Source organism: Suncus etruscus, chromosome 5 (assembly GCF_024139225.1).
Source record: "Suncus etruscus isolate mSunEtr1 chromosome 5, mSunEtr1.pri.cur, whole genome shotgun sequence".
NCBI classification, from domain to species: domain Eukaryota; kingdom Metazoa; phylum Chordata; class Mammalia; order Eulipotyphla; family Soricidae; genus Suncus; species Suncus etruscus.
The window spans coordinates 106698592-106725325 of NC_064852.1; the positions used below are offsets into that span (position 1 = coordinate 106698592).

General features: G+C 39.6%; 1 protein-coding gene across 1 annotated transcript in view; it reads right to left on the minus strand.

Moving 5' to 3' along the window:
- Positions 1 to 26734, minus strand: part of SNTB1 (syntrophin beta 1) — a 332866-nt gene that overhangs the window by 152725 nt on the left and 153407 nt on the right. The window contains exon 2 of the mRNA XM_049773430.1: positions 13561 to 13777. Within this exon, the coding sequence (XP_049629387.1) occupies positions 13561 to 13777 (217 nt within the window). The remainder of the gene's footprint in view (positions 1 to 13560; positions 13778 to 26734) is intronic.

Below are 26734 nucleotides of genomic sequence, written 5' to 3' on the forward strand. Positions count from 1 at the left end.
AAAGTTTTTAAGCTCATTAAAATTATTCTTTTGTGCACTCTGCTGTATACAAGCCTTGATATCTAATCAAGTCTTCTTATTAGAAAAATATGGCTTAGCCCTTCATATTCATCTGTTCTCCCTTATGAGATCTCAGTAAAAAGAAAATAACATCTAAATACATATAAACTATGGGAGAATGAGAGAGGCAAGGCAAGAACTCAGCATGTGTTTTTGGCTTGTCATGATAAAGCCAGAGAAAGAGGAGAAGAAAAAGGAAAAAAAGAAAGAAGAGAAGAGAAAGTACTATATATTGGTTTAGCCACAGAATCCCTTGACTCTATACAATGTTCAGGGACTTGAACTCTTCAAGGAGAAAGAGAGAGAAAGAGAGGGAGAGACAGACAGATAGACAGATAGACCTGGGGTTGATGCAGGGATGGAAACAAGTAGTCTATGTGAGGTCTGCAAACTTATTGAGTTGGCAGTGTTGTGCTACCTCAACCTCTCCCCTTTAACATATACTGGTTCTCCTCTAAATCATTTAAACAATCCCAAAGAAACTTCTAAAAACTGAATGGTGCATAACTGGAAGGGACCAAGCAGTCACTTCCTGAATTCTCAGAAAATGATATGTACTTCTCCTTACAATCTATAATAAAGACAACGGTTGCAATAGACATCTTACACTCTAAGTGAAACCAGTGAGCAGAGAACAAAGGGTCACCAGACCGCTAAAAATTAAGAGAAAATATGACATCCATATGCTTTGCATTAAGGGGTCCAGGTTTAATTCCTAGCACCACTTGGTTACTTGAACATCACCAAGAAGAAAGGCATCAGTAGGAGATATTTAGCACCAAGCATGGCCTTGACCATATGGGGGACCATATGGGATGCAGGGATTTGAACCACCATCCTTCTGCATGTAAGGCAAACACTCTACCGCTGTGCTATCTCTCTAGCCCCACAGTATTATTTTCTTTTTTTTAAACCATTTTTTAAATTTTTTTCTTTATTTAAACATCTTGATTACATATATGATTTGATTAGGTTTAGGTCATGAAAAGAACACTCCCATCATCAGTGCAACATTCCCACCACCAATGTCCCAAATCTTCCTCCATCCCACCCCACCCCCACCTGTACTCCAGACAGGCTTTCCAATTCCCTCATTTATTCACATGATTATGGTAGTTCTCTGAGTAATTATTTATATAACTGCACTCACCACTCTTTGTGGTGAGCTTCATGAAGTGAGCTGGAAGTTCCAGCCCTCCTCTCATTGTCTCTGAGGATTGTTGCAGAAAGGACTTTTATTTTTCTTAAAACCCATAGATGAGTGAAACTATTCTGCATCTCTCTCTCTCTCCCTCTGACTTATTTCACTCAGCATGATAGAATCCATGTACATCCATGTATAGGAAAATTTCATGACTTCATCTCTCCTGACAGCTGCATAATATTCCACTGTATGTATATATATGTATATATGTATATATATGTATATATGTATTTATTTATATATATATGTATATATGTATTTATATATATGTATATATATATATATATATATATATATATATATATATATATATATATATATATACCACAGTTTCTTTAGCCATTCGTCTCTTGAAGGGCATGTTGGTTGTTTCCAGAACCTGGCTATTGTGAATAGTGTTGCAACAAATATAGATGTGAGGAAGGGGTTTTTGTATTGTATTCTTGTGTTCTTAGGGTTTATCACAAGAGTGGAATAGCTGGGTCGAATGGGAGCTCAATTTCCAGATTTTGGAGGAATCTCCATATTGCTTTCCATAGAGGTTGGAATAAACAGCGTCCCCACCAGCAGTAGATAAGAGTTCCTTTCTCTCCACATCCCCGCCAGCCCTACTTGTTCTCATTCTTTGTGATGTGCACCAATCTCTGTGGTGTGAAGTGGTATCTCATTGTTGTTTTGATTTGCATCTCCCTGATGATTAGTGATGAGGAGCATTTTTTCATGTGCTTTTTGGCCATTTGTATTTTTTTTTATCAAAGTGTCTGTTCATTTCTTCTCATTTTTTGATGGTATTAGATGTTATTTTTTTCTTGTAAAGTTCTGTCAGTGCCCTGTATATTTTGGATATTAGCCCTTATCTGATGGGTGTTTGGTGAATAGTTTCTCCCACTCGGTGGGTGACTCTTGTATCTAGGGCACTATTTCTTTTGAGGTGCAGAAGCTTCTCAGTTTAATGTATTCTCATCTATTGATCTCTGCTTTCACTTGTTTGGGAAGTGCAGTTTCCTCCTTGAAGATGCCTTTAATCTTAATGTCCTGGAGTGTTTTACCGATGTGTTGTTCTATATACCTATGGTATCAGGTCAAACATCAAGGTCTTTAATCCATTTGAATTTTACCTTTGTACATGATGTTAACTGGGGGTCTATGTTTGCTTTTTTGCAAGTGGCTAACCAGTTCAGCCAGCACCACTTGTTGAAGAGGTTTTTCCCTGCTCCAATTAGGATTTCTTGCTCCTTTGTCAAAAATTAGGTAACTGTATGTCTGGGGGACAATGTCTGAGAACTCAAGCCTATTCCACTGATCTGAAGGTCTGTCTTTATTTCAATACCATGCTGTTTTGATAACTATTGCTTTGTTTTTTTTTGTTTTTGTTTTTTGTTTTTTTTTTTGGTTTTTGGGCCACATGCTGTGACGCTCAGGGGTTACTCCTAGCTATGCACTCAGAAGTTGCTCCTGGCTTCTTGGGGGACCATATGGGACACCGGGGGATCGAACTACGGTCCGTCCTAGGCTAGCGCAGGCAAGGCAGGCACCTTACCTCCAGCGCCACCGCCCGGCCCCATAACTATTGCTTTGTATTACAGTTTAGAGTTGGGGAAAGAAATACCTCCCATTTCTCTTTTCCCTAAGAGTGCTTTAGCTATTCGAGGGTGTTTATTGTTCCAAATGAACTTCATAAGTGTTTGATCCACTTCTTTGAAGAATGTCATGGGTATTTATAAGGGAATCGCATTAAATCTGTATAATGCTTTGGGGAGTATTGCCATATTAACAATGTTAATCCTGCCAATCGATGAGCAGGGTTTGTGTTTCCATTTCCCTGTGTCCTCTCTTATTTCTTGAAGCAGGGCTTTATAGTTTTTTTTTTTTTTTTTTGTATAGGTCCTTCAGGTCTTTAGTCAAGTTGACTCCAAGATATTTAAGTTTGTGTGGCACTATTGTGAATGGGATTGCCTTCTTGATTTCCTTCTCTTCCTTATCATTATTGGTGTATAAAAAGGCCATTGATATCTGTGTGTTAATATTGTAGCCTGCCACCTTGCTATATGAGTCTATTGATTGTAGAAGCTTCTTGGTAGAGTCTTTAGGATTTTCTAAGTAGAGCATCATGTTGTCTGCAAACAATGAGAGGTTGACTTCTTCCTTTCCTATCTGGATTCCCTTGATATCTTTTTCCTTCCTGATCGCTATAGTAAGAATTTCCAGTACTATGGTTGAAGAGGAGTGGTGAGAGCGGACAGCCTTGTCTTGTACCAGAATTTAGAGGAAAGGCTTTTAGTTTTTGTCCATTGAGGATAATATTCGCCATTGGCTTGTGGTAAATGGCTTCAACTAGATTGAGAAATGCTCCTTCCATTCCCATCTTGCTGAGAGTTTTGATCAAGAATGGGTGTTGGACCATATCAAATACTTTCTCGAATCTATTGATATGATCATATGATTTTTATTTTACTTCTTGTTGATGTTGTGTATGATGTTGATAGATTTACGGATGTTAAACCAGCCTTGCATTCCTGGGATGAAACCTACTTGGTTTTAGTGTATGATCTTCTTGATGATGCATTGGATCCTATTTGCCAGGATTTTGTTGAACATATTTGTATCAGCACTCATCAGGGATATTGGCCTGTAATTTTCTTTTTTTGGCAGCATCTCTGTCTGCTTTTGGTATCAAGGTGATGTTGGCTTCATAAAAGCTGTTTGGGAGTATTCCCGTTTTTTCAATTTCATGGAAGAGCCTGGCTAGGATTGGTAGTAGCTCCTCTGGAAAGATTTGAAAAAATTCATTAGGAAAACCATCTGGGCCTGGGCTTTTCTTTTGGGGCAGATGTTTGATTACAGTTTCAATTTCCTCAGTAGTGATGGGGGTGTTTAGATATGCTACATCCTCCTTACTTAAATGTGGAAGGTTATAAGTGTCCAAGAAGTTTTCCATTTCTTCTAGGTTCTCATGTTTAGCAGCATAAAGTTTCTCAATGTAGTCTCTGATTACCCTTTGGATCTCTGCAATATCTGTCATGATTTCATTTCTAATACAGGTGATCAGATTTCTCTCTCTCTCTCTCTCTCTCTCTCTCTCACTCTCTTTTTGTGAGTTTTTTCAAATGGTCTATCAATCTTGTTTATTTTTTCAAAGAACCAACTTCTGCTTTTGTTGATCTTTCCGGTTGTTTTTTGGTTTTCCACTTCATTGAGTTCTGCTTTCAGCTTTGTTATTTCCTTCTTTCTCCCCACTTTTGGTTCCTTTTGTTGATCATTTTTTAATTTTTTGAGCTGCATCGTTAAGTTGTTCAGGTATGCCCTTTCTTCCTTCCTGATGTTTGCTAGTTGAGCTATAAATTTTCCTCTCAGGACCGCTTTTGCTATGCCCCATAGATTCTGGCAGTTTGTGTCTTCATTATCATTTGTTTCCAGAAAACTTTTGATTTCCTTTTTGATTTCATCTCAAACCCACTGGTTGTTCAGTAGCAGGGTGTCTAATTTCCAATTGTTAAAGTTTTTCTTCTGTGTGGCTTTGTAGTTCACATCTAATTTTAGAGCCTTGTGGTCAGCATAGGTAGCCTGCAAGATTTCAATACGCTTGATTTTAGTGGAGGTATGACTTATGTGTCAGCATGTAGTCTATTCTGGAGAATGTCCCATGTACATTGGAGAAGAATGTGTATCCAGGTTTTCTGGGATTGAGTGTCATATATATACTAGTCCTCTTTCTTCCATTACTCGTTTTTACGGCTAGTATGTTTTTGTTGGGTTTCAGTCTGGTTGACCTATCAAGTGTTGATAGGGCCAAGTTGAGGTCTCCCACAATGATTGTGTTATTATTGATTTCTTCTTTCAGATTTGTCAGTAATTGTATTAGGTAATTTGCTGGTCTCTCATTGGGTGCATCTATGTTTAATAGTCTGATTTCTTCCTGTTGCACATATCCCTTGATTATTACATAGTGTCCATCTTTGTCCCTTACCACTTTTCTAAGTATAAAGTTGGTGTCATCAGATATTAATATGGCCACCCCAGCTTTTTTGAGGGTGTTGTTTGCTTGGATGATTCAGCCTTTGATTTTGAGTCTATGTTTGTTCTGACTATTCAGATGTGTTTTTTGTAGGCAACAGATGGTTGGATTCATCTTTTTGAGCATTTTGCCACTCTGTGTCTTTTAATTGGTGAATTTAGTCCACTGATATTGAGGGAGATGATTGTCATAGGATTTAATGTCATCTTTGTAGATAAGTTTGCTGTGTTTGTTGGTCTCTCTTGTCTTAGAGTAGACCTGTCAGTTTTTCCTTTAAGGCTCATATATCGTCTGTGAAGTTTCTGAGCTGCCGTTTATCCATGAAGTTATGTATTCTTCCTTCAAACCTGAATATGAGTCGGGCTGGGTGCAGTATTCTCGGTGAGGCATTCATTTCATTCAGTCTTGTCACAATATCCCACCTCTGCCTTCTGGCCTTGAGAGTTTCTTGTGACATGTCTGCGGTAAGTCTTAGGGATGCTCCTTTGAATGTAATTTCCCTTTTTGATCTTGCTGCTTTCAGTATTCTATCTCTATCTGTGGGATTTGTCATTGTAACGAGGATGTGTCTTGGGGTGTTTTTCTTTGGGTCTCTTTCAGCTGGTACTCTTCGGGCATGCAGGATTTGATTGCATTTGGTCTTTAACTCTGGGAGTATCTCTTTGATGATGTCTTTGACAGTTGATTCTTCCTGGAGATCTTCTACCTGTGTTTCTGGGACCCCAATGATTCTTATGTTGTTTCTGTTGAGTTTATCAAACACTTCTATTTTCATCTGTTCGCATTCCTGGAGTACTTTTTCCATTGCTTGTTCATTTTTTTAAGGTTCTTCTCCAATTTCTTCTGTTGTGTTGAGTTTTTCTGCATCACATCTTTCAGTACTCCGATTCTCTCCTCAGCTGCTGATACCCTGCTGGTGAGGCCATCCATTGAGGTTTTCAATTGAGCTACCGTGTTTTTCAGATCTGTTATTTCAGTTTGGAGTTTTCTGATTTCTGTCTTTGTGTTCTGTGCAGATCGATCTATGCTTTCTTTGCGTTCTTCAAATATCTTCCATATTGCTTTCTTAAGTTCCTTATAGGAGAGTTTAATCAATTAGTTGCAATTTATTAGATCATCTGAGCTTTCATCTTCATTCTCTGTGCATGGTGTTTGCCTGCGAGGTTTCCCCATTGTCACGCTTGTAGTGTGGTTTTTCCTGCATGTTGTGGTGGGGTTCATTGGTTAGAAAAAGTGTGCAGTTGCAAAGCGTAGGCACTCTTCTGCTGCCTCTAGTTGACATTTTTTTGGGGTGCACTCCCTAGGCCTCTGAGGAGTCCTTCCGGTATTCAGAAACACAGGCAGACAGGCACAGGCAGGAGAAGTTTCCCTTGAAGTCCTCAGAGTGAAGAAAGGCACAGCAGGGTAGAGCCTCCGCAGGCCAGAGAGCTCAGCTTATTGGACGGCGACCCCACAGCCAGAATTTACTCACTGGGCAGCTTCAATATGCAGTTTTTTTGGGGGTGCACTCCCTAGGCCTCTGAGGAGAACTTCAGGGATTCAGAAACACGGCAGAGATGCACAGGTAGGAGAAGTTTCCTTTGAAGACCTCAGAGTGAATAAAGGCACAGCCACGTATTATTTTCAACTTATTTCCCTTAACAATGCCCTATATGGTTATTCCATATATCATAAATGCCAAATATTCTCCTTTTAGAGGCCAAATCATTTATATTTGCATATGCATATATACATATTTAAACATATAAATATGATTATAAATATATACAATAATATTAAGATGTTTAACATTTGTAATACAGAAAATTTATACACAACATATACATATAAATATTTCTATAATTTTCCAATTGTAGAATTAAAAATATAAATATGTGATGGGCTTGAGATATAGCACAGTGGTAGGGCATTTGCCTTGTATGTGGCCAACACAAGATAGACCCAGGTTCAATTCCTGGTATCATATATGGTCCTCCACGTCTGCCAGGAGTGAGTTATGAGTGCAGAGCCAGGAGTAATCCCTGAGTGTCTCTGGGTGTGACCCCCCCCAAATACATACATATATATATGCATATAAAATGTATAATGCCTTTATTTATTCCTTTGGCAACTTAGATTATAATATTGTAGTTATAAAAATATTGTAAAGAAAGAGGCTACTGGGATGATAGTAGAGGGAAGAGGATACATTGAGGCAATGTGGCATTGAAATGTTATTTTCATGAAACTCTACTGTTAACAGTATTGTAAATTATGTCTAAAATTTAAAATATTTAAAAATTTTAAGAAATATGGAAAAATGTCTAAAATAAATAATTTTAAAATACTGGGTAAAGGCTCAAGTTTTGCATATGGCCAACCTTCGTTCAATCTCTGGAACCTCATGATTCCTCAAGCATCATCAATGCAATTTTGGAAGCCCCAATCACTGTCTGTTCCTGTAGTGATTTGGGGAATGCTTGGCACAGCATGGTTTAAAGAATACCACATCCTAGGATCCTGGTACTGACCTGCTAGCCTTATTGGCCCACAATTTCCAGAAGGGCCCTATTGATTTTCTTTCTTTCTTTTCTTTTTCTGATTTTGTTTTTGGGTCACACCCAGCAGTGTTCAGGGGTTACTCCTTCCTGAATCTGCACTCAGAAATTGCTCCTGGCAGGCTCAGGGACCATATGGGAAGCCAGGTATCACTCTAGGGTCCGTCCCGAGTCAGCCATGTGCAAGGCAAACACCCTACTGCTGTGCTATCACTCCGGCACCCCATCCTGATTTACTGAACATTACTTATGAGCTCCTTATAGGAACAAAATTACAGCTCATTGCTACAATATTTTCAATTTAAAAAATATTAATTAAATTAGATATTTTAAAATGAATTATTAAAATAAAATCTAATCAAATAAAAAAGATGAATTGACATAAAATACAGTGGTCCCGTGGTTCACCTGAAGCTCTAAGAGACCAGCATATTGTCATGCTGTCAGATGAACACTGAACTGGTAAAGCATTACTGGAGCTGAATGGACAGTGCAGGAGGACAAGGCCTGTCAGAGAAGTTTAAGAAGGTCCTGGTTTTATCCCATACACGAGAGTCTTTGTATTAATGGAGGTGATGAGGAACTATCTAAGGATGTAGATTCAATGTGAATATTTCACACTTCTTTTGGTCAATTGAGTTTAGGGAGAAAGAGCAGGATTAGAAAGGTGTAAGCAGGGGCCGGAGTGGTGGTGCAAGTGGTAGAGTGCTTGCCTTGCATGCACTAACCTAGGATGAACTGCAGTTCGATCCTCTGGCATCCTCTATGGACCCCCAAGCCAGGAGCGATTTCTGAGTGTGTAGTCAGGAGTAACCCCTGAGCGTCATCAGGTGTGCCTGCTCCAAAAGAGGAGGTAAGCATCCAGTAGGAAAGAAGGGTGGCTGTATATAGACCTTGTGGGTGGGTGGGATAAGGCTAGGAAGAAGTGCTGCTGGAAAAACACGAGATATTTGAGAGGTGGAATATACACAAAGTGCTGTAATTATTGACAACCACTAGCAGGGACATGTGTTTGTGGATTCAGAGCCTGCTGAGCGACCTTTTCCACAGAAAGAACAGCAAACATGCCTGCTGTTCTATAACTGTTTCTATTTTAGAAGTTGAACATTAGCATATTTAATGCAAACTCTAAGTTGCTGTATGTCACCAGTCATGATATTTGTCATCTATTCTCAGGTTTTAGCATGCAGGAGACTATTAACTCCTGGCCATGTGCATATAGTTCAGGTGAACTTTTTATACAGGTGCAAAAATCAGAGGCAATGGGGGTATTATGATTAAGAAATTGGAATTAGTGCCAGTGAGGCCTGGTGTGGCAGCTCAGAAAGATCATTTGTTACAACTCTCTTTTCTGTACCCAATTTCATTATTCATGAAATAGAGGCGAGTACTTACTAAAATTGTTGTTAGGATTACTGAGATTCACTAACCAACATCTGTAAGGGGATCAAGATTCCAAGTTGGGTCCAGCTATTTCCAAAGTCTAAAGATTCCCTTTCTCCTTCTTTCTCAAAAAAAAAAAAGAAAGAAAGAAAGAAAGAGAGAAAGAAAGAAAGAAAGAAAGAAAGAAAGAGAGAGAGAGAGAGAAAGAAAGAAAGAAAGAAAGAAAGAAAGAAAGAAAGAAAGAAAGAAGAAAGAAAAGAAAAGAAAAGAAAAGAAAAGAAAAGAAAAGAAAAGAAACAAGTTATATATTAAAGAGTTTGCAGTGTATTTCCATCTTCCTGGTCAATTATGTCTTCTGGGTCTATTAGAGCCCTATTTATTTTGTCCACTAGCCCTATCTTGAAGGGAGAGGAATACCCTAGATTGTCCAATGTTAGTGTGTCTTGTCTACTTCTATCTCGCAGTTCCTGCTCTAAGTTTGCTGCTATTACTCACTGTGTCTTCGGAACTGTTGAATGTTTTTGTGAGTGCTCGTTTTTAGTATAAACCTGCCTGGACTTGTGGCGTGCTTTCTGGTTGGTTTGCATCGTACTCTCTCAAAATTGATGTCTTTGTTTCTCTTCTTCTTCTTCTTCTTTTTTTGGTTTTGGGGTCACACCCATTTGGGTTATTCCTGGACATGTGCTCACAAATCACTCGTGACTTGGGGGGGATAATATGGGACTCTGCAATAGAACTGAGGTCCATCCTGGGTCAGCCACATGCAAGAAAAATGCCCTACTGCTGTGCTATCACGACAGCCCCTGCTCTTGACTTTCTTAAATGCTTTGATCATTTGCCCCTCTAAAATCATTTTGTCAGTTATGTTTCTTCTATTTAACAGAATTGAGCTTTGTATTTTGGGCCTGTATCATTAACTCTAGATGCTCTTACCTGTCTATTAAACTCTGCATTATGCTTTGTACCACATGAAATACCATGAAATATGTTTTCTTTATTTTGGGGGTGGGTGGGTGTTGGGATTAACCTAGTTGTGGTAAGAGTTTATTACTGGCTCAGTATTCTGAGATCACTCCTGATAGTGTGGTGTTTGGGGGACCATACAGAGTCCAGGGGACAAACCAGGATCAGCCACATGGAAAGTAAGTAATGTATTCATTGTATTATATGTTGGCCCTTTTTTCTTTAATCTTTTTCCTTAATGAGTGTAAAATCTTCATCAGTCTCCTAATATTAACAAGTAGAAACTATTTGAACTAAAATTATTTCCTGAAGCCTCTCTCTCAGTCCAGCCCTGTTAATTCTCACCCTACAAACCAAACAAATTCTCCCATATATGCCTGAAAAAGCCTCACTCATTCACCAGTGTGGACTGAAAACACCAATATCTCACATTTTCTCAGTGCCAGCTGACCCATAGAATGAAACTTCTGTTATGTGGACTAAAGCCTGATGTTTCCCATAATATTCTTTTAAAAAATAATAAAGTGCCAGGGTTTAGAAGGCCATTGGTGGAGAGAAGAAGACATTGGTAAAGGGGTTGGTGTTGAAATGTATATGCTGAAACCCAATCCTGAATAACTTTGCAATTTCACTGTGATTGTATAAAAATATTTAAAAGTTAACAGTTTATAAAACATAATGGAGTGCAAAGAAGTTACAACATACAATCTTCTTTGAAGAAGCCCTAGAACTCTCTTCCCAATGCTTCTGCAATATCCCCCATTTTCACATCTGCTTTTGATGTTATTGCTAAATTCATATACTCAATCCCATAAAGGTATAAATTTGAAGACCAACTCAACCATATATTAGCAATATGATGTTTGCACCATACAGTTTACATAATAGTTTTTATAATCCAAAGAGTTAGTGAAAATTCCATACTGAAGAACCAGACTTTTAAGAGAACTAAGCAGAGTTATGACTTCAGGAACTAGTCAAGAAGTAGAAAGGTTTGGGCATGAACTTGAACAACAAGTACTTCATTTTCTTTCTTTTTTTTTTTTTTTTGGTTTTTCGGGCCACAGCTGTTTGATGCTCAGGGGTTACTCCTGGTTAAGCGCTCAGAAATTGCCCCTGGCTTGGGGGAACCATATGGGACGCTGGGGGATCAAACTGCAGTCCTGATCCTTGGCTAGCACTTGCAAGGCAGACACCTTACACCTTACACCTTACCTCTAGCGCCACCTCGCTGGCCCCCATTTTCTTACCAGGAATAACATTTCTTGGACTTTTATAGATAAAACACCTGCCTGCAGCAACACAAACCAAATAATATTATCAGATCTTCTAATTTTTCTATAAGAGTAACATTTTGACTGCCTGACATAAAATTTCCTGATTATTTTAATATGGCAACAAATTCAAATTACTTTAAAACACTAGAAAGACCTTTTATAAAACAAACAAAAAAAATTATCTTCAGCTGGGGGCTGCCAGTTTGCATGAAGCAAACTGAAGCAGTTAACATAATGCCTAACACAAGACAGACACATTTGACACATCATGATCTCATCAGATGGAAAACTGTAGACCTCAAATTGTTAGAAAAATGGTCTTACTTGATTAAGTGGGGAAGAGTTTGAGGAAGAGAAAACTTAAGAGTAACCAGACATCACCTGCAGGAGGAAGAAATGGGTAGAAACTGAGAAGAAATGAAATGATATGGAGTGAGAATAGATTGGGTGCAATTCATCCTCTTTCCCATCAGCATTCTTAGAGGCATCTTTTATCATATCTGCTGACTCGCATGCCCAATGTCATTGCATGTGCTGATATAAAACTAACATGGGAGGAGGGTGAGGAGTGGGTAGAGTGGCACAGCTGGCTGAGTCAGGACTCTTCTCATTTACTTAGCATGAAACTACTGAGAGGAGAAGAAAACAAGCACTGAGCTGCAAGCCAAGGAGGCCACTTTCTCCCTGCCTCTATTCCCGTGGGCCTCTCCCCATCAGCAGCTCAGAGAAGAGCCAAATACTTCCTATTTGGGGTGGGCTGCAGCTGTCCCACACATGGAATGAATCAGGCCAGTAGAAATGCTCTTATTTTTAGCATTTTAATGTGCATGTCAAGGTCACTCAGGGTCCCCATTTGCTGGCTGGAGTCATCGCTCATCTCTTTCAAAGACACATTTTCTGTTCTGATGCATTAAAATAAGATCTCTAGATTAAAGGGACTCCAAATTTGACCATCTTGGCAAGATTTCTTATAATTGCTATAGACATGGTGAGTTCTATTCTGTAGCATGAGAGGCAGGTTCTGACTTGGGGGAAAATGATTCACCAAGCATGGCCTGCTCTTTCTCCTTTTAAAAATGATCCCTTCCAGGGCTTGAGCAGTGGAGCAGTGGTAGGGAGTTTGCCTTGCACATGGCTGACCTAGTACAGATCGAGGTTCAATTCCCCAGCATCCCATATGGTCCCCCAAACCAGGTGCAATTTCTAAGTGCATAGCCAAGAGTCACCCCTGAATGTCACAGGGTGTGGCCCAAAAAACACATGCAAAAACAATATCCCCTTCCTTCAATTGCTGCAATGACTGGGGTCATATGCTTTAGTCATGGTGCTTGCATATACTTGGTTAGGACTAGAATGACATACTTTGTTAGGACTGGGATCACAAATAGCACTTTTATGAGGATTATAATTGGAATGTGGGTGGTGGCAGGGATCAAACCTGAAGCCTTATTCTTACAGGACATGGACTCTACCACTGAGCTTATCACTCTCCCTTCCCATCTAATTATAAAAGAGATACAGAGCAAAAATTGGCTCCTCACATGTAACCCTGACAAATTTGCACAGTTAAGGTTACTTAGGGCCAGCTAAAGAAGCTGGTTTGATTATTAGTAGCTAATAATAATTAAAAAGTAGTTTATCTTCATGAAAGATTTTCTCACACTGAGAATTTCACAAAGATTTCCTCATTTAATTCTCACAACACAACAAGGTCTCCATTGCAAACATTCCCATTTTATAAATGACAAAATTGACCTTTTGAGTCAGAAAAACTTGCTTAGGGTAATAATTGGGCAATGTAATAGCAAAATCATAATCTAAAACATAAACTGGCAATGCCAGACCATGGAAGACACTTCATATCCCAACTCCAAGTTTTTCACTCTTACAGAACTAGAGCTCTTTCTGTAGACTTTTTTCATGAGAATTACAAAAAAACAAAGAAGGAAGAAAGATAGAAGAGCAAGAGGGAGAGTCCTGCTCTGAGCACACAGACTCTCTCTGTAGGTTATGCTCTAGAAATCATTGAGCGTGTTCAGACTGACCATAGACCAGGAAAATGCTTCCATTTCCAAAGTTAAAGAGTTGCTGAGACCTAGAGGCGAACTCTGGCCACTTTACCTGTTCTCAGGGTCAGCCAAGGCCAGACTCCTTGTTACGAAGCACATCTTGAGGGGGATGTTTTTCCGGTCTCTATGGAAGGAGAAGGACTGTGTAGACAGGGGATCCGAGGAGCTGGCCCCTAACCGAGGTGACTCAGGTGGAGGAGTTTCCCACCCAATCTCGGACACTGGGGAGCCTTTTTTCACATAGGGTGTGGCTTCTCGCATGTACTTCACTGGAAGCAAAAGAGACAAGAGCAAGTTTCAGTACATCAGGCCTAGATTTTGGCAAAGTCCAAACTGCATTTCTGCACCCTGCATTCGACAAGCCCTTTATACTGGAAGCGCTTAAATTCTGAACAAGATCCAGTGAATATGTTCCTCCCAGAATAATAACTAGGTTATTTCATTTAGAAGCCAGAGTAGATTTTAGAACTTCCTAGTACTGGGACTTGAACTTAAAAATTACTTGCAGCTCTTTTTATTTTGTTTTGTTCTTTTGGGGCCACACACGCTGGTGCTCAGTGGTTACTCCTGACTAAGCGCTCAGAAATCGCTTCTGGCTTGGGGGACCATATGGGATGCTGGGGGATTGAACCGTGTGATCCATCCTCTCCTAGCCACAGCAAGGCAAACAGATGCTTTACCACTCCTGGCCACCGCTATGTCTGCGGCTCTTATCAATGCTGAGATGTTTTGTTTGTTTGTTTGTTTTTTTCTGATTACAAGATGCATTATGAAAAAGAGGCTAAAAAACAAATGGGCAGAGCATGCACAAGCCTCTTTTGGGCTGAAAGGCATTAATTACTTGAGAATGAAAGACAGCAGGTAGGCTATATTCATGGCTCATTTTTCTGCTGAAAATCAGGAGCTTATCTGCAAAGAAATGTTTAGGAGAATATTTATCCTAAAATAGAAAATATCTGTAATAGCAAATATTTTGAGAGCAGAGATTGGAGCAGACTATTCGGGACAACCTAAATGTCTAATAAAAATAAATAAGATTAAATTATAAGACATTTATGTAGCCATTAAAAAATAAGATAGATGGGACCAAAGTGATAACACAGCATTAGGGCATTTGCCTTACACATGGTGGATCTTGGGACTGACGAAGGTTCTACCCCTGGCATCCGTATAGTCCCCAAAGTGGGCTAGAAGCTATCTCTGAGCACAGAATGAGAAATAACCACTGTGCATCACTAAATGTGGCCCCCCAAACAAAAAATTATATATAAAATAAAAGATATATGACTCTGTCTGCCTGTATTTCTGAATCCCTGAAGGTCTCCACAGAAACCTAGGAAGTGCACCCCCCAAAAAAACTGCATTTTGAAGCTGCCCAGTGAGAAATTCTGGCTGTGGGGCCCTCTGTCCAATGAGCTGAACTCTCTGGCCTGTGAGGCTCCGCCCTGCTGTGACTTTGTTCACTCTGAGGACTTCAAAGGAAACTTCTCCTGCCTGTGCCTGTCTGCCTGTGTTTCTGAATCCTGGAAGGACTCCTCAGAGGCCTAGGGAGTGCACCCCAAAAAATGTCAATTAAGGCAGCAAAAGAGTGCCTTTGCTTTGCAGCCGCACACTCTTTCTAACCAATAAACCCCAACAAAACACGCAGGAAAAACCACACTACAAGCATGACAATGGGGAAACCTCGCAGGCAAACACCATGCACAGAGAATGAAGATGAAAACTCGGATGACCTGATAAATCCAACAAATTGATTAACCTCTCCTATAAGGAACTTAAGAAAGCAATATGGAAGATGTTTGAAGAACTCAAAGAAAGCATAGATTGATCTGAACAGAACACAAAGACAGAAATTAGAAAACTCCAAACTGAAATAACAGATCTGAAAAACACGGTAGCTCAACTGAAAACCTCAATGGATGGCCTCACCAGCAGGGTATCAGCAGCTGAGGAGAGAATCGGAGTACTGAAAGATGTGATGCAAAAAAACTCAACACAACAGAAGAAATTGGAGAAGAACCTTAAAACAAATGAACAGGCAACGGAAAAAGTACTCCAGGAATGCGAACAGATGAAAATAGAAGTGTTTGATAAACTCAACAGAAACAACATAAGAATCATTAAGGTTCCAGAGACCCAGGTAGAAGATCTCCAGGAAGAATCAACTGTCAAAGACATCATCAAAGAGATACTCCCAGAGTTAAAGACCAAATGCAATCAAATCCTGCATGCCCGAAGAGTACCAGCTAAAAGAGACCCAAAGAAAAACACCCCAAGACACATCCTCATTACAATGACAAATCCCACAGATAGAGATAGAATACTGAAAGCAGCAAGATCAAAAAGGGAAATTACATTCAAAGGAGCATCCCTAAGACTTACCGCAGACATGTCACAAGAAACTCTCAAGGCCAGAAGGCAGTGGTGGGATATTGTGACAAGACTGAATGAAATGAATGCCTCACCGAGAATACTGCACCCAGCCCGACTCATGTTCAGGTTTGAAGGAAGAATACATAACTTCATGGATAAACGGCAGCTCAGAAACTTCACAGACGATAAATGAGCCTTAAAGGAAAAACTGACAGGTCTACTCTAAGACAAGAGAGACTAACAAACACAGCAAACTTATCTACAAAGATGACATTAAATCCTATGACAATCATCTCCCTCAATGTCAGTGGACTAAATTCACCAATTAAAAGACACAGAGTGGCAAAATGCTCAAAAAGATGAATCCAACCATCTGCTGCCTACAAGAAACACATCTGAATAGTCAGAACAAACATAGACTCAAAATCAAAGGCTGGAGGAAAATCATCCAAGCAAACAACACTCTCAAAAAAGCTGGGGTGGCCATATTAATATCTGATGACACCAAATTTATACTTAGAAAAGTGGTAAGGGACAAAGATGGACACTATGTACTAATCAAGGGATATGTGCAACAGGAAGAAATCAGACTATTAAACATAGATGCACCCAATGAGAGACCAGCAAATTATCTAATACAATTACTGACAAATCTGAAAGAAGAAATCAATAATAACACAATCATTGTGGGAGACCTCAACTTGGCCCTATCAACACTTGATAGGTCAACCAGACTGAAACCCAACAAAAACATACTAGCCGTAAAAACAAGAAATAGAAGAAAGAGGACTAGTAGATATATATAGGACACTCCATCCCAGAAAACCTGGATACACATTCTTCTCCAATGTACATGGGACATTCTCCAGAATAGACTACATGCTGACACATAAGTCATACCTCCACTAAAATCAAGCGTATTGAAATCTTGCAGGCTACCTATGCTGACCACAAGGCTCTAAAATTAGATGTGAACTACAAAGCCACACAGAAGAAAAACTTTAACAATTGGAAATTAGACACCCTGCTACTGAACAACCAGTGGGTTTGAGATGAAATCAAAAAGGAAATCAAAAGTTTTCTGGAAACAAATGATAATGAAGACACAAACTGCCAGAATCTATGGGGCATAGCAAAAGCGGTCCTGAGAGGAAAATTTATAGCTCAACTAGCAAACATCAGGAAGGAAGAAAGGGCATACCTGAACAACTTAACGATGCAGCTCAAAAAATTAAAAAATGATCAACAAAAGGAACCAAAAGTGGGGAGAAAGAAGGAAATAACAAAGCTGAAAGCAGAACTCAATGAAGTGGAAAACCAAAAAACAACCGGAAAGATCAACAAAAGCAGAAGTTGGTTCTTTGAAAAAATAAACAAGATTGATAGACATTTGAAAAAACTCACAAAAAGAGAGTGAGAGAGAGAGAGAGAAATCTGATCACCTGTATTAGAAATGAAATCACGACAGATATTGCAGAGATCCAAAGGGTAATCAGAGACTACATTGAGAAACTTTATGCTGCTAAACATGAGAACCTAGAAGAAATGGAAAACTTCTTGGACACTTATAACCTTCCACATTTAAGTAAGGAGGATGTAGCATATCTAAACACCCCCATCACTACTGAGGAAATTGAAACTGTAATCAAACATCTGCCCCAAAAGAAAAGCCCAGGCCCAGATGGTTTTCCTAATGAATTTTTTCAAATCTTTCCAGAGGAGCTACTACCAATCCTAGCCAGGCTCTTCCATGAAATTGAAAAAACGGGAATACTCCCAAACAGCTTTTATGAAGCCAACATCACCTTGATACCAAAAGCAGACAGAGATGCTGCCAAAAAAAGAAAATTACAGACCAATATCCCTGATGAGTGCTGATACAATTATGTTCAACAAAATCCTGGCAAATAGGATCCAATGCATCATCAAGAAGATCATACACTAAAACCAAGTAGGTTTCATCCCAGGAATGCAAGGCTGGTTTAACATCCGTAAATCTATCAACATCATACACAACATCAACAAGAAGTAAAATAAAATTCACATGATCATATCAATAGATTCGAGAAAGTATTTGATAAGGTCCAACACCCATTCTTGATCAAAACTCTCAGCAAGATGGGAATGGAAGGAGCATTTCTCAATTTAGTTGAAGCCATTTACCACAAGCCAATGGCGAATATTATCCTCAATGGACAAAAACTAAAAGCCTTTCCTCTAAATTCTGGTACAAGACAAGGCTGTCCGCTCTCACCACTCCTCTTCAACATAGTACTGGAATTTCTTACTGTAGCATTCAGGCAAGAAAAAGATATGAAGGGAATCCAGATAGGAAAGGAAGAAGTCAAGCTCTCATTGTTTGCAGACGACATGATACTCTACTTAGAAAATCCTAAAGACTGTACCAAAAAGCTTCTAGAAACAATAGACTCATATAGCAAGGTGGCAGGCTACAATATTAACACACAGATATCAATGGCCTTTTTATACATCAATAATGATAAGGAAGAGAAGGAAGTCAAGAAGGCAATCCCATCACAATAGTGCCACACAAACTCCAATATCTTGGAGTAAACTTGACCAAAGACGTGAAGGACCTATACCAAAAAAAAAAACAAAAAAAAACAAAAAAAAACAAAAAAAAACTGTAAAGCCCTGCTCCAAGAAATAAGAGAGGACACAGGGAAATGGAAACACATACCCTGCTCTTGGATTGGCAGGATTAACATAATTAAAATGGCAATACTCCCCAAAGCACTATACAGATTTAAATGCGATCCCCTTAAACATACACATGACATTCTTCAAAGAAGTTGATCAAACACTTATGAATTTCATCTGGAACAATAAACACCCTCGAATTGCTAAAGCACTTCTAGGGAAAAGAATAATGGGAGGCATTACTTTCCCCAACTCTAAACTGTACTACAAAGCAATAGTTATCAAAACAGCATGGTATTGGAGTAAAGACAGACCTTCAGATCAGTGGAATAGGCTTGAGTTCTCAGACATTGTCCCCTAGACATACAATTACCTAATTTTTGACAAAGTAGTAAGAAATCATAAGTGGAGCAGGGAAAATCTTTTAAACAAGTGGTGCTGGCAGAACTGGTTAGCCACTTGCAAAAAAGCGAACATAGACCCCCAGTTAATATCATATATGATGGTAAAATTCAAATGGATTAAAGACCTTGATATCAGACCTGATACCATAAGGTATATAGGACAACACGTTGGTAAAACACTCTATGACATTGAGACTAAACCGTCTTCAGAGGAAGTTTAAGCCTATGAACTCTGCTGTAACTCAAATGCCAGCACCCCTATCTGCCTGTCTTCTGTGCTATGCTCCATTTTCAGCCTGATTTCATCCTGTGTGCGGCTCATCTGCAGATGGCTCATCTTCCTGAAGCCTTCCCTGGAGATAAGCTTACATGCCCAGAAAGAGAAAGCCCCTGAACTCCGCTGGAACTCAGATGCCAGCACCCCTATCTGCCTGTCTTCTGTACTGTTCTCCATTTTCAGCTTGATTTCATCCTGTGTGTGGCTCATCTGCAGTCCTATCGCCTTCCCAGGAGCCTTTCCTGGAGGTGAGCTTACACGCCCAGAAAGGGGAATCCATGAACTCCACTAAACTCAGATGCCAGCAACCCTATGTGCCTGTCTTCTGTGCTGTGCTCCATTTTCAGCCTGATTTTATTCTGGCCTTGGCTATTCTGTGGACCGCTCGCCTTCCCTGGAGCATTCCCTAGAGATGAGCTTACAAGCCCAGAAAGAGTGGAGCCAGAGGAGCACACCAATCTGCTTCGCTTCGCAGTTGTGCACTGTTGCATGAAATAATTAACAATGTGGCTGGATGGCGATGGATGGAGGCCTTTGTGCTTAGGCCCCAGCCACGTGGCTTCATCCCCCATCTAGCCGGCGGGTTCCAGGCCCAGGTGAAACGCGAAATCACTCACTCACAGGCAGGCCTCAGGAAGCAACAACTTTATTCATGCCCTATCCACCACATGTGTGTGGCCTACTCATAACTTTCAAGCATTCAGCCATTCATGGCTAGCCCTGCGTCTTAACTCACTTCAGCCATCTTCAGGGCCAAAGAAAATGGCCAAAAGGGCCGAATTCCCTCGGTCCCAGCCTTATCTAACTTTTCCAAGACCCCTCCCAGGACCCAAAAATAGGGAGACAGAAGGAAATAACAAAGCTGAGAGCAGAAATCAATGAAGTGGAAACCCAAAAAACAATCTGAAAGATCAACGAAAGCAGAAGTTGGTTCTTTGAAAAAATAAACAAGATTGATAGACCACTGGCAAAACTAAGAAAGAAAGATAGAGAGAGAGAAACTTGGTAACTCGTATTAGGAATGAAAAAGGAGAGATCACTACTGATATGGTAGAGATCCAAAGGGTAATCAGAGACTACTTTGAGAAACTCTATGTCACTAAAAATGAAAACCTGGAAGAAATGGATAAATTCTTGGACTCTTATAATCTTCCACGGTTGAATGAAGATGATGAAGCATATCTAAACACACCCATCACTATTGAGGAAATTAAGACAGTAATCAAATGTCTGCCCAAAAACAAAAGCCCAGGTCCAGATGGATTTACTAATGAATTCTTTCAAACCTTTCAAGAGGAACTTCTACCAATCCTGGCAAGACTCTTTCATGAAATCGAAAAAATAGGAACACTTCCAAATAGCTTTTATGAAGCCAACATCACTTTGATACCTAAACCAAAAAAGAAAATTACAGACCAATATAGCTGATAAATACAGATGCAAAGATCCTCAACAAAATCCTGGCAAATAGGATTCAATGCCTCATTAGGAAGATCATCCATTATGATCAAGTAGGTTTCATCCCAGGAATGCAAGGCTGGTTTAACATCCGTAAATCTATCAACATCATACACAACATCAACAACAAGAAAAATTAAAATCACATGATCATAACAGTAGATGCAGAAAGAGCATTTGATAAGGTCCAACACCCATTCTTGATCAAAACTCTCAGCAAGATCGGAATGGAACGAACCTTTCTCAATATATTTAAGGCCATCTACCACAAGCCAGAGGCAAATATTGTCCTCAATGGAGAAAAACTGAAAGCCTATCCTCTAAATTCTGGCATAAGACAAGGCTGTCCTCACTCACCACTCCTATTTAACATAGCACTAGAAGTACCTGCTATAGCGATAAGGCAAGAAAAAGATATCAAGGGAATCCAGATAGGAAAGGAAGATGCCAAGCTCTCGCTGTTTGCAGATGATATGATACTCTACTTAGAAAACCCTAAAGTCTCTAAGAAAAAAAAGGGTTCTAGAAACAATAGACTCATATAGCAAGGTGGCAGGCTACAAAATTAACACACAAAAATCAATGGTCTTTTTATACACTAATAGAAATAAGTAAGAAATTGACCTTAAGAAAACAAATTCCCCCCCCCAAAAAAAACCCCATTCACAATATTACCACACAAACTCAAATATCTTGTAATCAACTTGACTAAAAATGTGAAGGACCTATACAAAGAACTATAAACTCTGCTCCAAGAAATAAGAGAAGACATGCGGAAATGGAAGCATATACGCTGCTCATGAATTGGCAGGACTAACATCATTAAAATGTCAATACTCCCCAAGGCATTGTACAGATTTAATGCGATCCCTCTAAAGATACCCATGACATTCTTCAAAGAAGTGGATCAAGGCACTTTTGAAATTCATTTGGAACAATAAACACACTAGAATAGCTAAATTAATCATTGGGAAAAAGAAAATGGGAGGAATTACTTTCCCCAACTTTAAACTGTAATACAGAGCAAAAGTTATCAAAACAGCATGGTATTGGAATAAAGACAGGCCCTCCAATCAGTGGAATAGGCTTGAATACTCAGAGAATGTTCCCCAGACATACAATCACCTAATTTTTGATAAAGGAGCAAGAAATCCTAAATGGAGCAAAGAAAGCCACTTCAACAAGTGGTGTTGGCACAACTGGCTAGCCACTTGCAAAAAATTTAACTTCGACCCCCAGCTAACATCATGTACAAAGTTTAAATCCAAGTGGATGAAAGATCTCACTATAAGACTCGAAACCATAAGATATACAGAGCAACAGGTAAGTAAAACACTCTAGGACATTGAGACTAAAGGCTTTTTCAAAGAGGAAACTGCACTCTCCAAGGAAGTGAAAGCAGAGATTAATAGATGGGAATATATTAAACTGAGAAGCCTCTGCACCTTAGAAGAAATAGCGCCCAGGATACAAGAGCCCCCCACTGAGTGGGAGAAACTATTCTCCCAATACTCATCAGATACGGGGTTAATCTCCAATATGTACAAGGCACTGACAAAAATTTACAAGAAAAAAAAAAACATCTAATCCCATCAAAAAAATGGGGAGAAGTAATGAACAGACACTTTGATAAAGAAGAAATACAAATGGCCAAAAGACACATGAAAAAATGCTCCACATCACTAATCATCAGGGAGATGCAAATCAAAACAACTATGAGGTACCACTTCACACCCCACAGATTGGCACACATCACAAAAAATGAGAAAAGCAGTGTTGGCTGGGATGTGGAGAGAAAGGAACTCTTATCCACTGCTGGTGGGAATGCCGTCTAGTTCAACCTTTATGGAAAGCAATATGGAGATTCCTCCAAAAACTCTAATTCGAGCTCCCATATGACCCAGTTATACCACTCCTAAGAATATACCCTAGGAACACAAAGATACAATACAAAAATTCCTTCCTTACACCTATATTCATTGCAGCACTATTTACCATAGCAAGACTCTGGAAACAGCCAAGATACCCTTCAACAGATGAATGGCTAAAGAAACTGTAGTACATAAACACAATGGAATATTATGCAGCTGTCAAGAGAGATGAAGTAATGAGATTTTCCTATACATGAATGTACATGGAATCTATTATGCTGAGTGAAATAAGTCAGAGAGAGAGAGAGAGAGAGAGAGAGAGAGAGAGAGAGAGAGAGACAGAAGGATCTCACTCACCTATGGGTTTTAAGGAAAGTGAAAGACATTCTTGCAATAATAATTTTCAGGCACAAAAGAGAAAAGAGCTGGAAGTTACAACTCACCTCATGAAGCTCACCACAAACAGGGATGAGTTTAGTTAGAGAAATAACTACGTTTTGAACTATCCTAATAATGAGAATGTACGAGGGAAATAGAAAGCCTGTCTAGAGTACAGGGGGGGTTGGGTGAGGAGGAGGGAGATTTTGGACATTGGTGATGGGAATGTTGCGCTGGTGATGGGTGGTGTTTCTTTTCATGACTGAATCCCAAACACAATCATGTATGTTATAAAGTTGTTCAAATAAAAATAAATAAAGGCCTATTCAAAGAGGAAACTGCACTACCCAAACAAGTGAAAGCTGAGATCAACAGATGGGAATGCATTAAACTGAGAAGCTTCTGCACCTCAAAAGAAAGTGTCCAGCATACAAGAGTCACTCACCGAGTGGGAGAAATTATTCACCCAATACCCATCAGATAAGGGGCTAATATCCAAAATATATGGGCACTGACAGAACTTTAGAAGAAAAAAACATCTAATCCCATTAAAAAATGAGAAGAAATGAACAGACACTTTGATAAAAAAGAAATATTAATGGCCAAGAGGCACATGAAAAAATGCTCCTCGTCACTAATCATCAGGAAGATGCAAATCAAAATAATGATGAGATACCACCTCACACCACAGAGATAGTTGAACATCAGAAAGAATGAAAACAATCAGTGCTGGTAGGGATGTGGAGAGAATGGAACTCTTATCCACTGCTGGTGGGAATGCCATCTAGTCCAACCTCTATGGAAAGCGATATGGAGATTCCTCCTAAATCTGGAAATTGAGCTCAATTTCAACACAGCTATTCCACTCCTAGGGATATACCCTAAGAACACAAGAGTACAATACAAAAACCCCTTCCTTACATTTATGTTTATTGCAGCACTATTTACAATAGCCAGGCTCTGGAAACAACCAACATGCCCTTCAAGAGATGAATGGCTAAAGAAACTGTGATACATATACACAATGGAATATTATGCAGCTGTCAGGATAAATGAAGTCATGAAATTTTCCTATACATGGATGTACATGGAATGTATCATGCTGAATGAAATTAGTCAGAGGTAGAGAGTGAGACGCAGAATAGTCTCACTCATCTATAGGTTTTAAGAAAAATAAAAGTCATTTTTGCAACAATCCTCAGAGACAATGAGAGGAGGGCTGGAACTTCCAGCTCATTTCATGAAACTCACCATAAAGTGTGGTGAGTGCAGTTATAGAAATAACTACACAGAGAACTACCATAATCATGTGAATGAATGAGGGAACTGGAAAGCCTGTCTGGAGTACAGGTGGGGGTGGGGTGGAATGGAGGGAGATTTGGGACATTGGTGGTGGGAATGTTGCACTGGTGATGGGGGTGTTCTTTACATGACTAAAACCTAATCATAATCATATATGTAATGAAGATGTTTAAATAAAGAAAAAAATTAAAAAAATAGGTGACTGAAATAGACTTCTAAGACCTATTATTAGCCTGATAAGACCAAGAGAAAATAGTTTCTAGACATTCTCTTTATTTAAGGTCATATATATGTATTATACATATTTATCTACAACTATTTCTGAATAAAAACATGAAAAATACTAACAGTTTTACATAGTGAATATATAATTCAATGTTGGTAGAAGCCTTTGATTGGTCCTCATATTGCCTTCTAACATGTCTCAATTGGTTCCTTTCTTTTTCCTGTTAAAAAGATGTTTCCCCATTGCCTCCTCATCTGGCTTTTTCTCCTCTTCTTGGGTTGGCTTTATTTTTTCCCATTAAAAGCTACTCAGGCAGCCTGGAGGGGCAGCTGACTTCTTGGATCATGGTTCCACATAGTGGAATGACTGGCTTGTGGGTGTACAGCTTGAGATGTGAGTTTCTGGTCTGTAATATCTTCCCAACAGTGTGTGGATTATTTCCTGTGTCAGAGTTGCTGCCAGATCTGCTTCTCTTGTCCTACACGAACAGGGAGCATGGGAATCCCTCTCCCTTTTTGGGGATTGTGGAACACACAACCCACCATTCAACAACTAGTGCCTGAACAGGGTGATGGTAGAGGCCTTTGGATTGGACTCATATTGCCTTCTGAGGACCAATCCAAAGGCCTCTACCAGCACTTCAAGCTGCTAAAGTAAAAGGCAATTATTCATTTATGAGCCCATCATTGTATCTTCATGTTTAACCATAATGGGCTTATATTACTTTCTAAATCTTAAAAAAAATTTTAATAACAGAGTAAATCAGATTGAAAATGTCTTTGATATGTTTGCCCTGAATTTAAGAAGGTCTTTGCAAGGCAAGGACCTGGGAGATGGTTCAGTGGGGGAAGCTACTGCTTTGCAAGTAATCCCTGCACATTTCATGTATGTGTGGTGAACACAGTCACAGTTCTGCTGTGTGGAACCCTTGATGCTGCTGATGTATGTGATCTCCAACACACAATCAGCTACACCACAACTGAAAATGTGAGTGCACCACAGCTGAAAGTGTATACCGCAGCTAGCACATGTGTGAGTATCACAGGGACCCTTGGAGAGTACTAGGGCTGGAATGTGCACAAGCACAGTGAAACAAAGTGATTCCCTTATTGACAACATGTGCAAGAAGAACAATGAACACTGAAGTGTGTGATGTCCACCAATTGTGTGAGCTTCACAACCAAGCCTGCAGTGGACCCCTAGTCAAATCAACAGCACCACAGAGGGAAAAGATGAAAAAAAAATTGCATTTATCTATTCTGAACTGATGCATATGATCTTAAGACAGATTCTAGTTGACAGGGCAACATGCAATATAGATTTCGATGATCTTCTCTGTCACTCAGAGTCTAGGTCTATGCTGCAAGCATGAGGGTGGGGAGGAGGGTGGTATCTGCATATCCCTACAGGATATGTGGCAGCACAGTGCAATGAATGCAGACTAAAAAAAAAGGCATTTCTTTCACATCTCTGATGATTCAGTCCCACAAATCAGCACCTTCACCATGAAAATGGAGTGCTGGTTTATTGGGACTACAGAAATAAATCATTTGTCATTTCCAGACTCAATGCTACAAAATCGTGGGTGACAAGTACAAATGCTATTGGAGTCCCATCAGATAGATCTCTTCTACCTGCAGGGACATCTATATACCGTATTTATTCGAGTATGATGCACGCCCATGTATAACACCCCCCCTAATTTTCGATTAAAAATCGGTATAAAATTTTGTTTCACACTAAGCATTGTAGCCCTCCTTTGTTCCCTGGCCAGCTTGTCCCAGATGACACATTTCTGCCAGAGCATGTGTGCGTGTGTGTGTTTCTTCGCCCTTAGGTACAGTACGCAGCTGCAACCCGGAAAAGGCACAGTGCAAACTCAAAATTCGCCTGCGGCCTCATTGGACTGGCCACCACTGCCCTCCACCCCAGCCCTCGTTTATAACGTGCACCCAAACTTTGATTTTTTGGGGTAGAAAATTATGCGCGGTATACTCAAATAAATAGGGTACTCATTGTCATGTGCAGGATGAAAACAACAACCTACCCTAGAAATAACTTCTGGTTCAACATACATCACTAAGGATGGGAGGCTAGAGTGTTTCTACCTGACCTTTATGAGAGAGGTCTACTGCTATGGAACCCCACTCACTGCAGAATGAGAGCCTTTATTTTACACAGGAATAAAATACCTCAGATGAATTTATAAAGAAAAAATAGATCCAAGCATATGAGTGACAGATTGGGTTTACAGCAATTTATAAGCAGAGAAAACA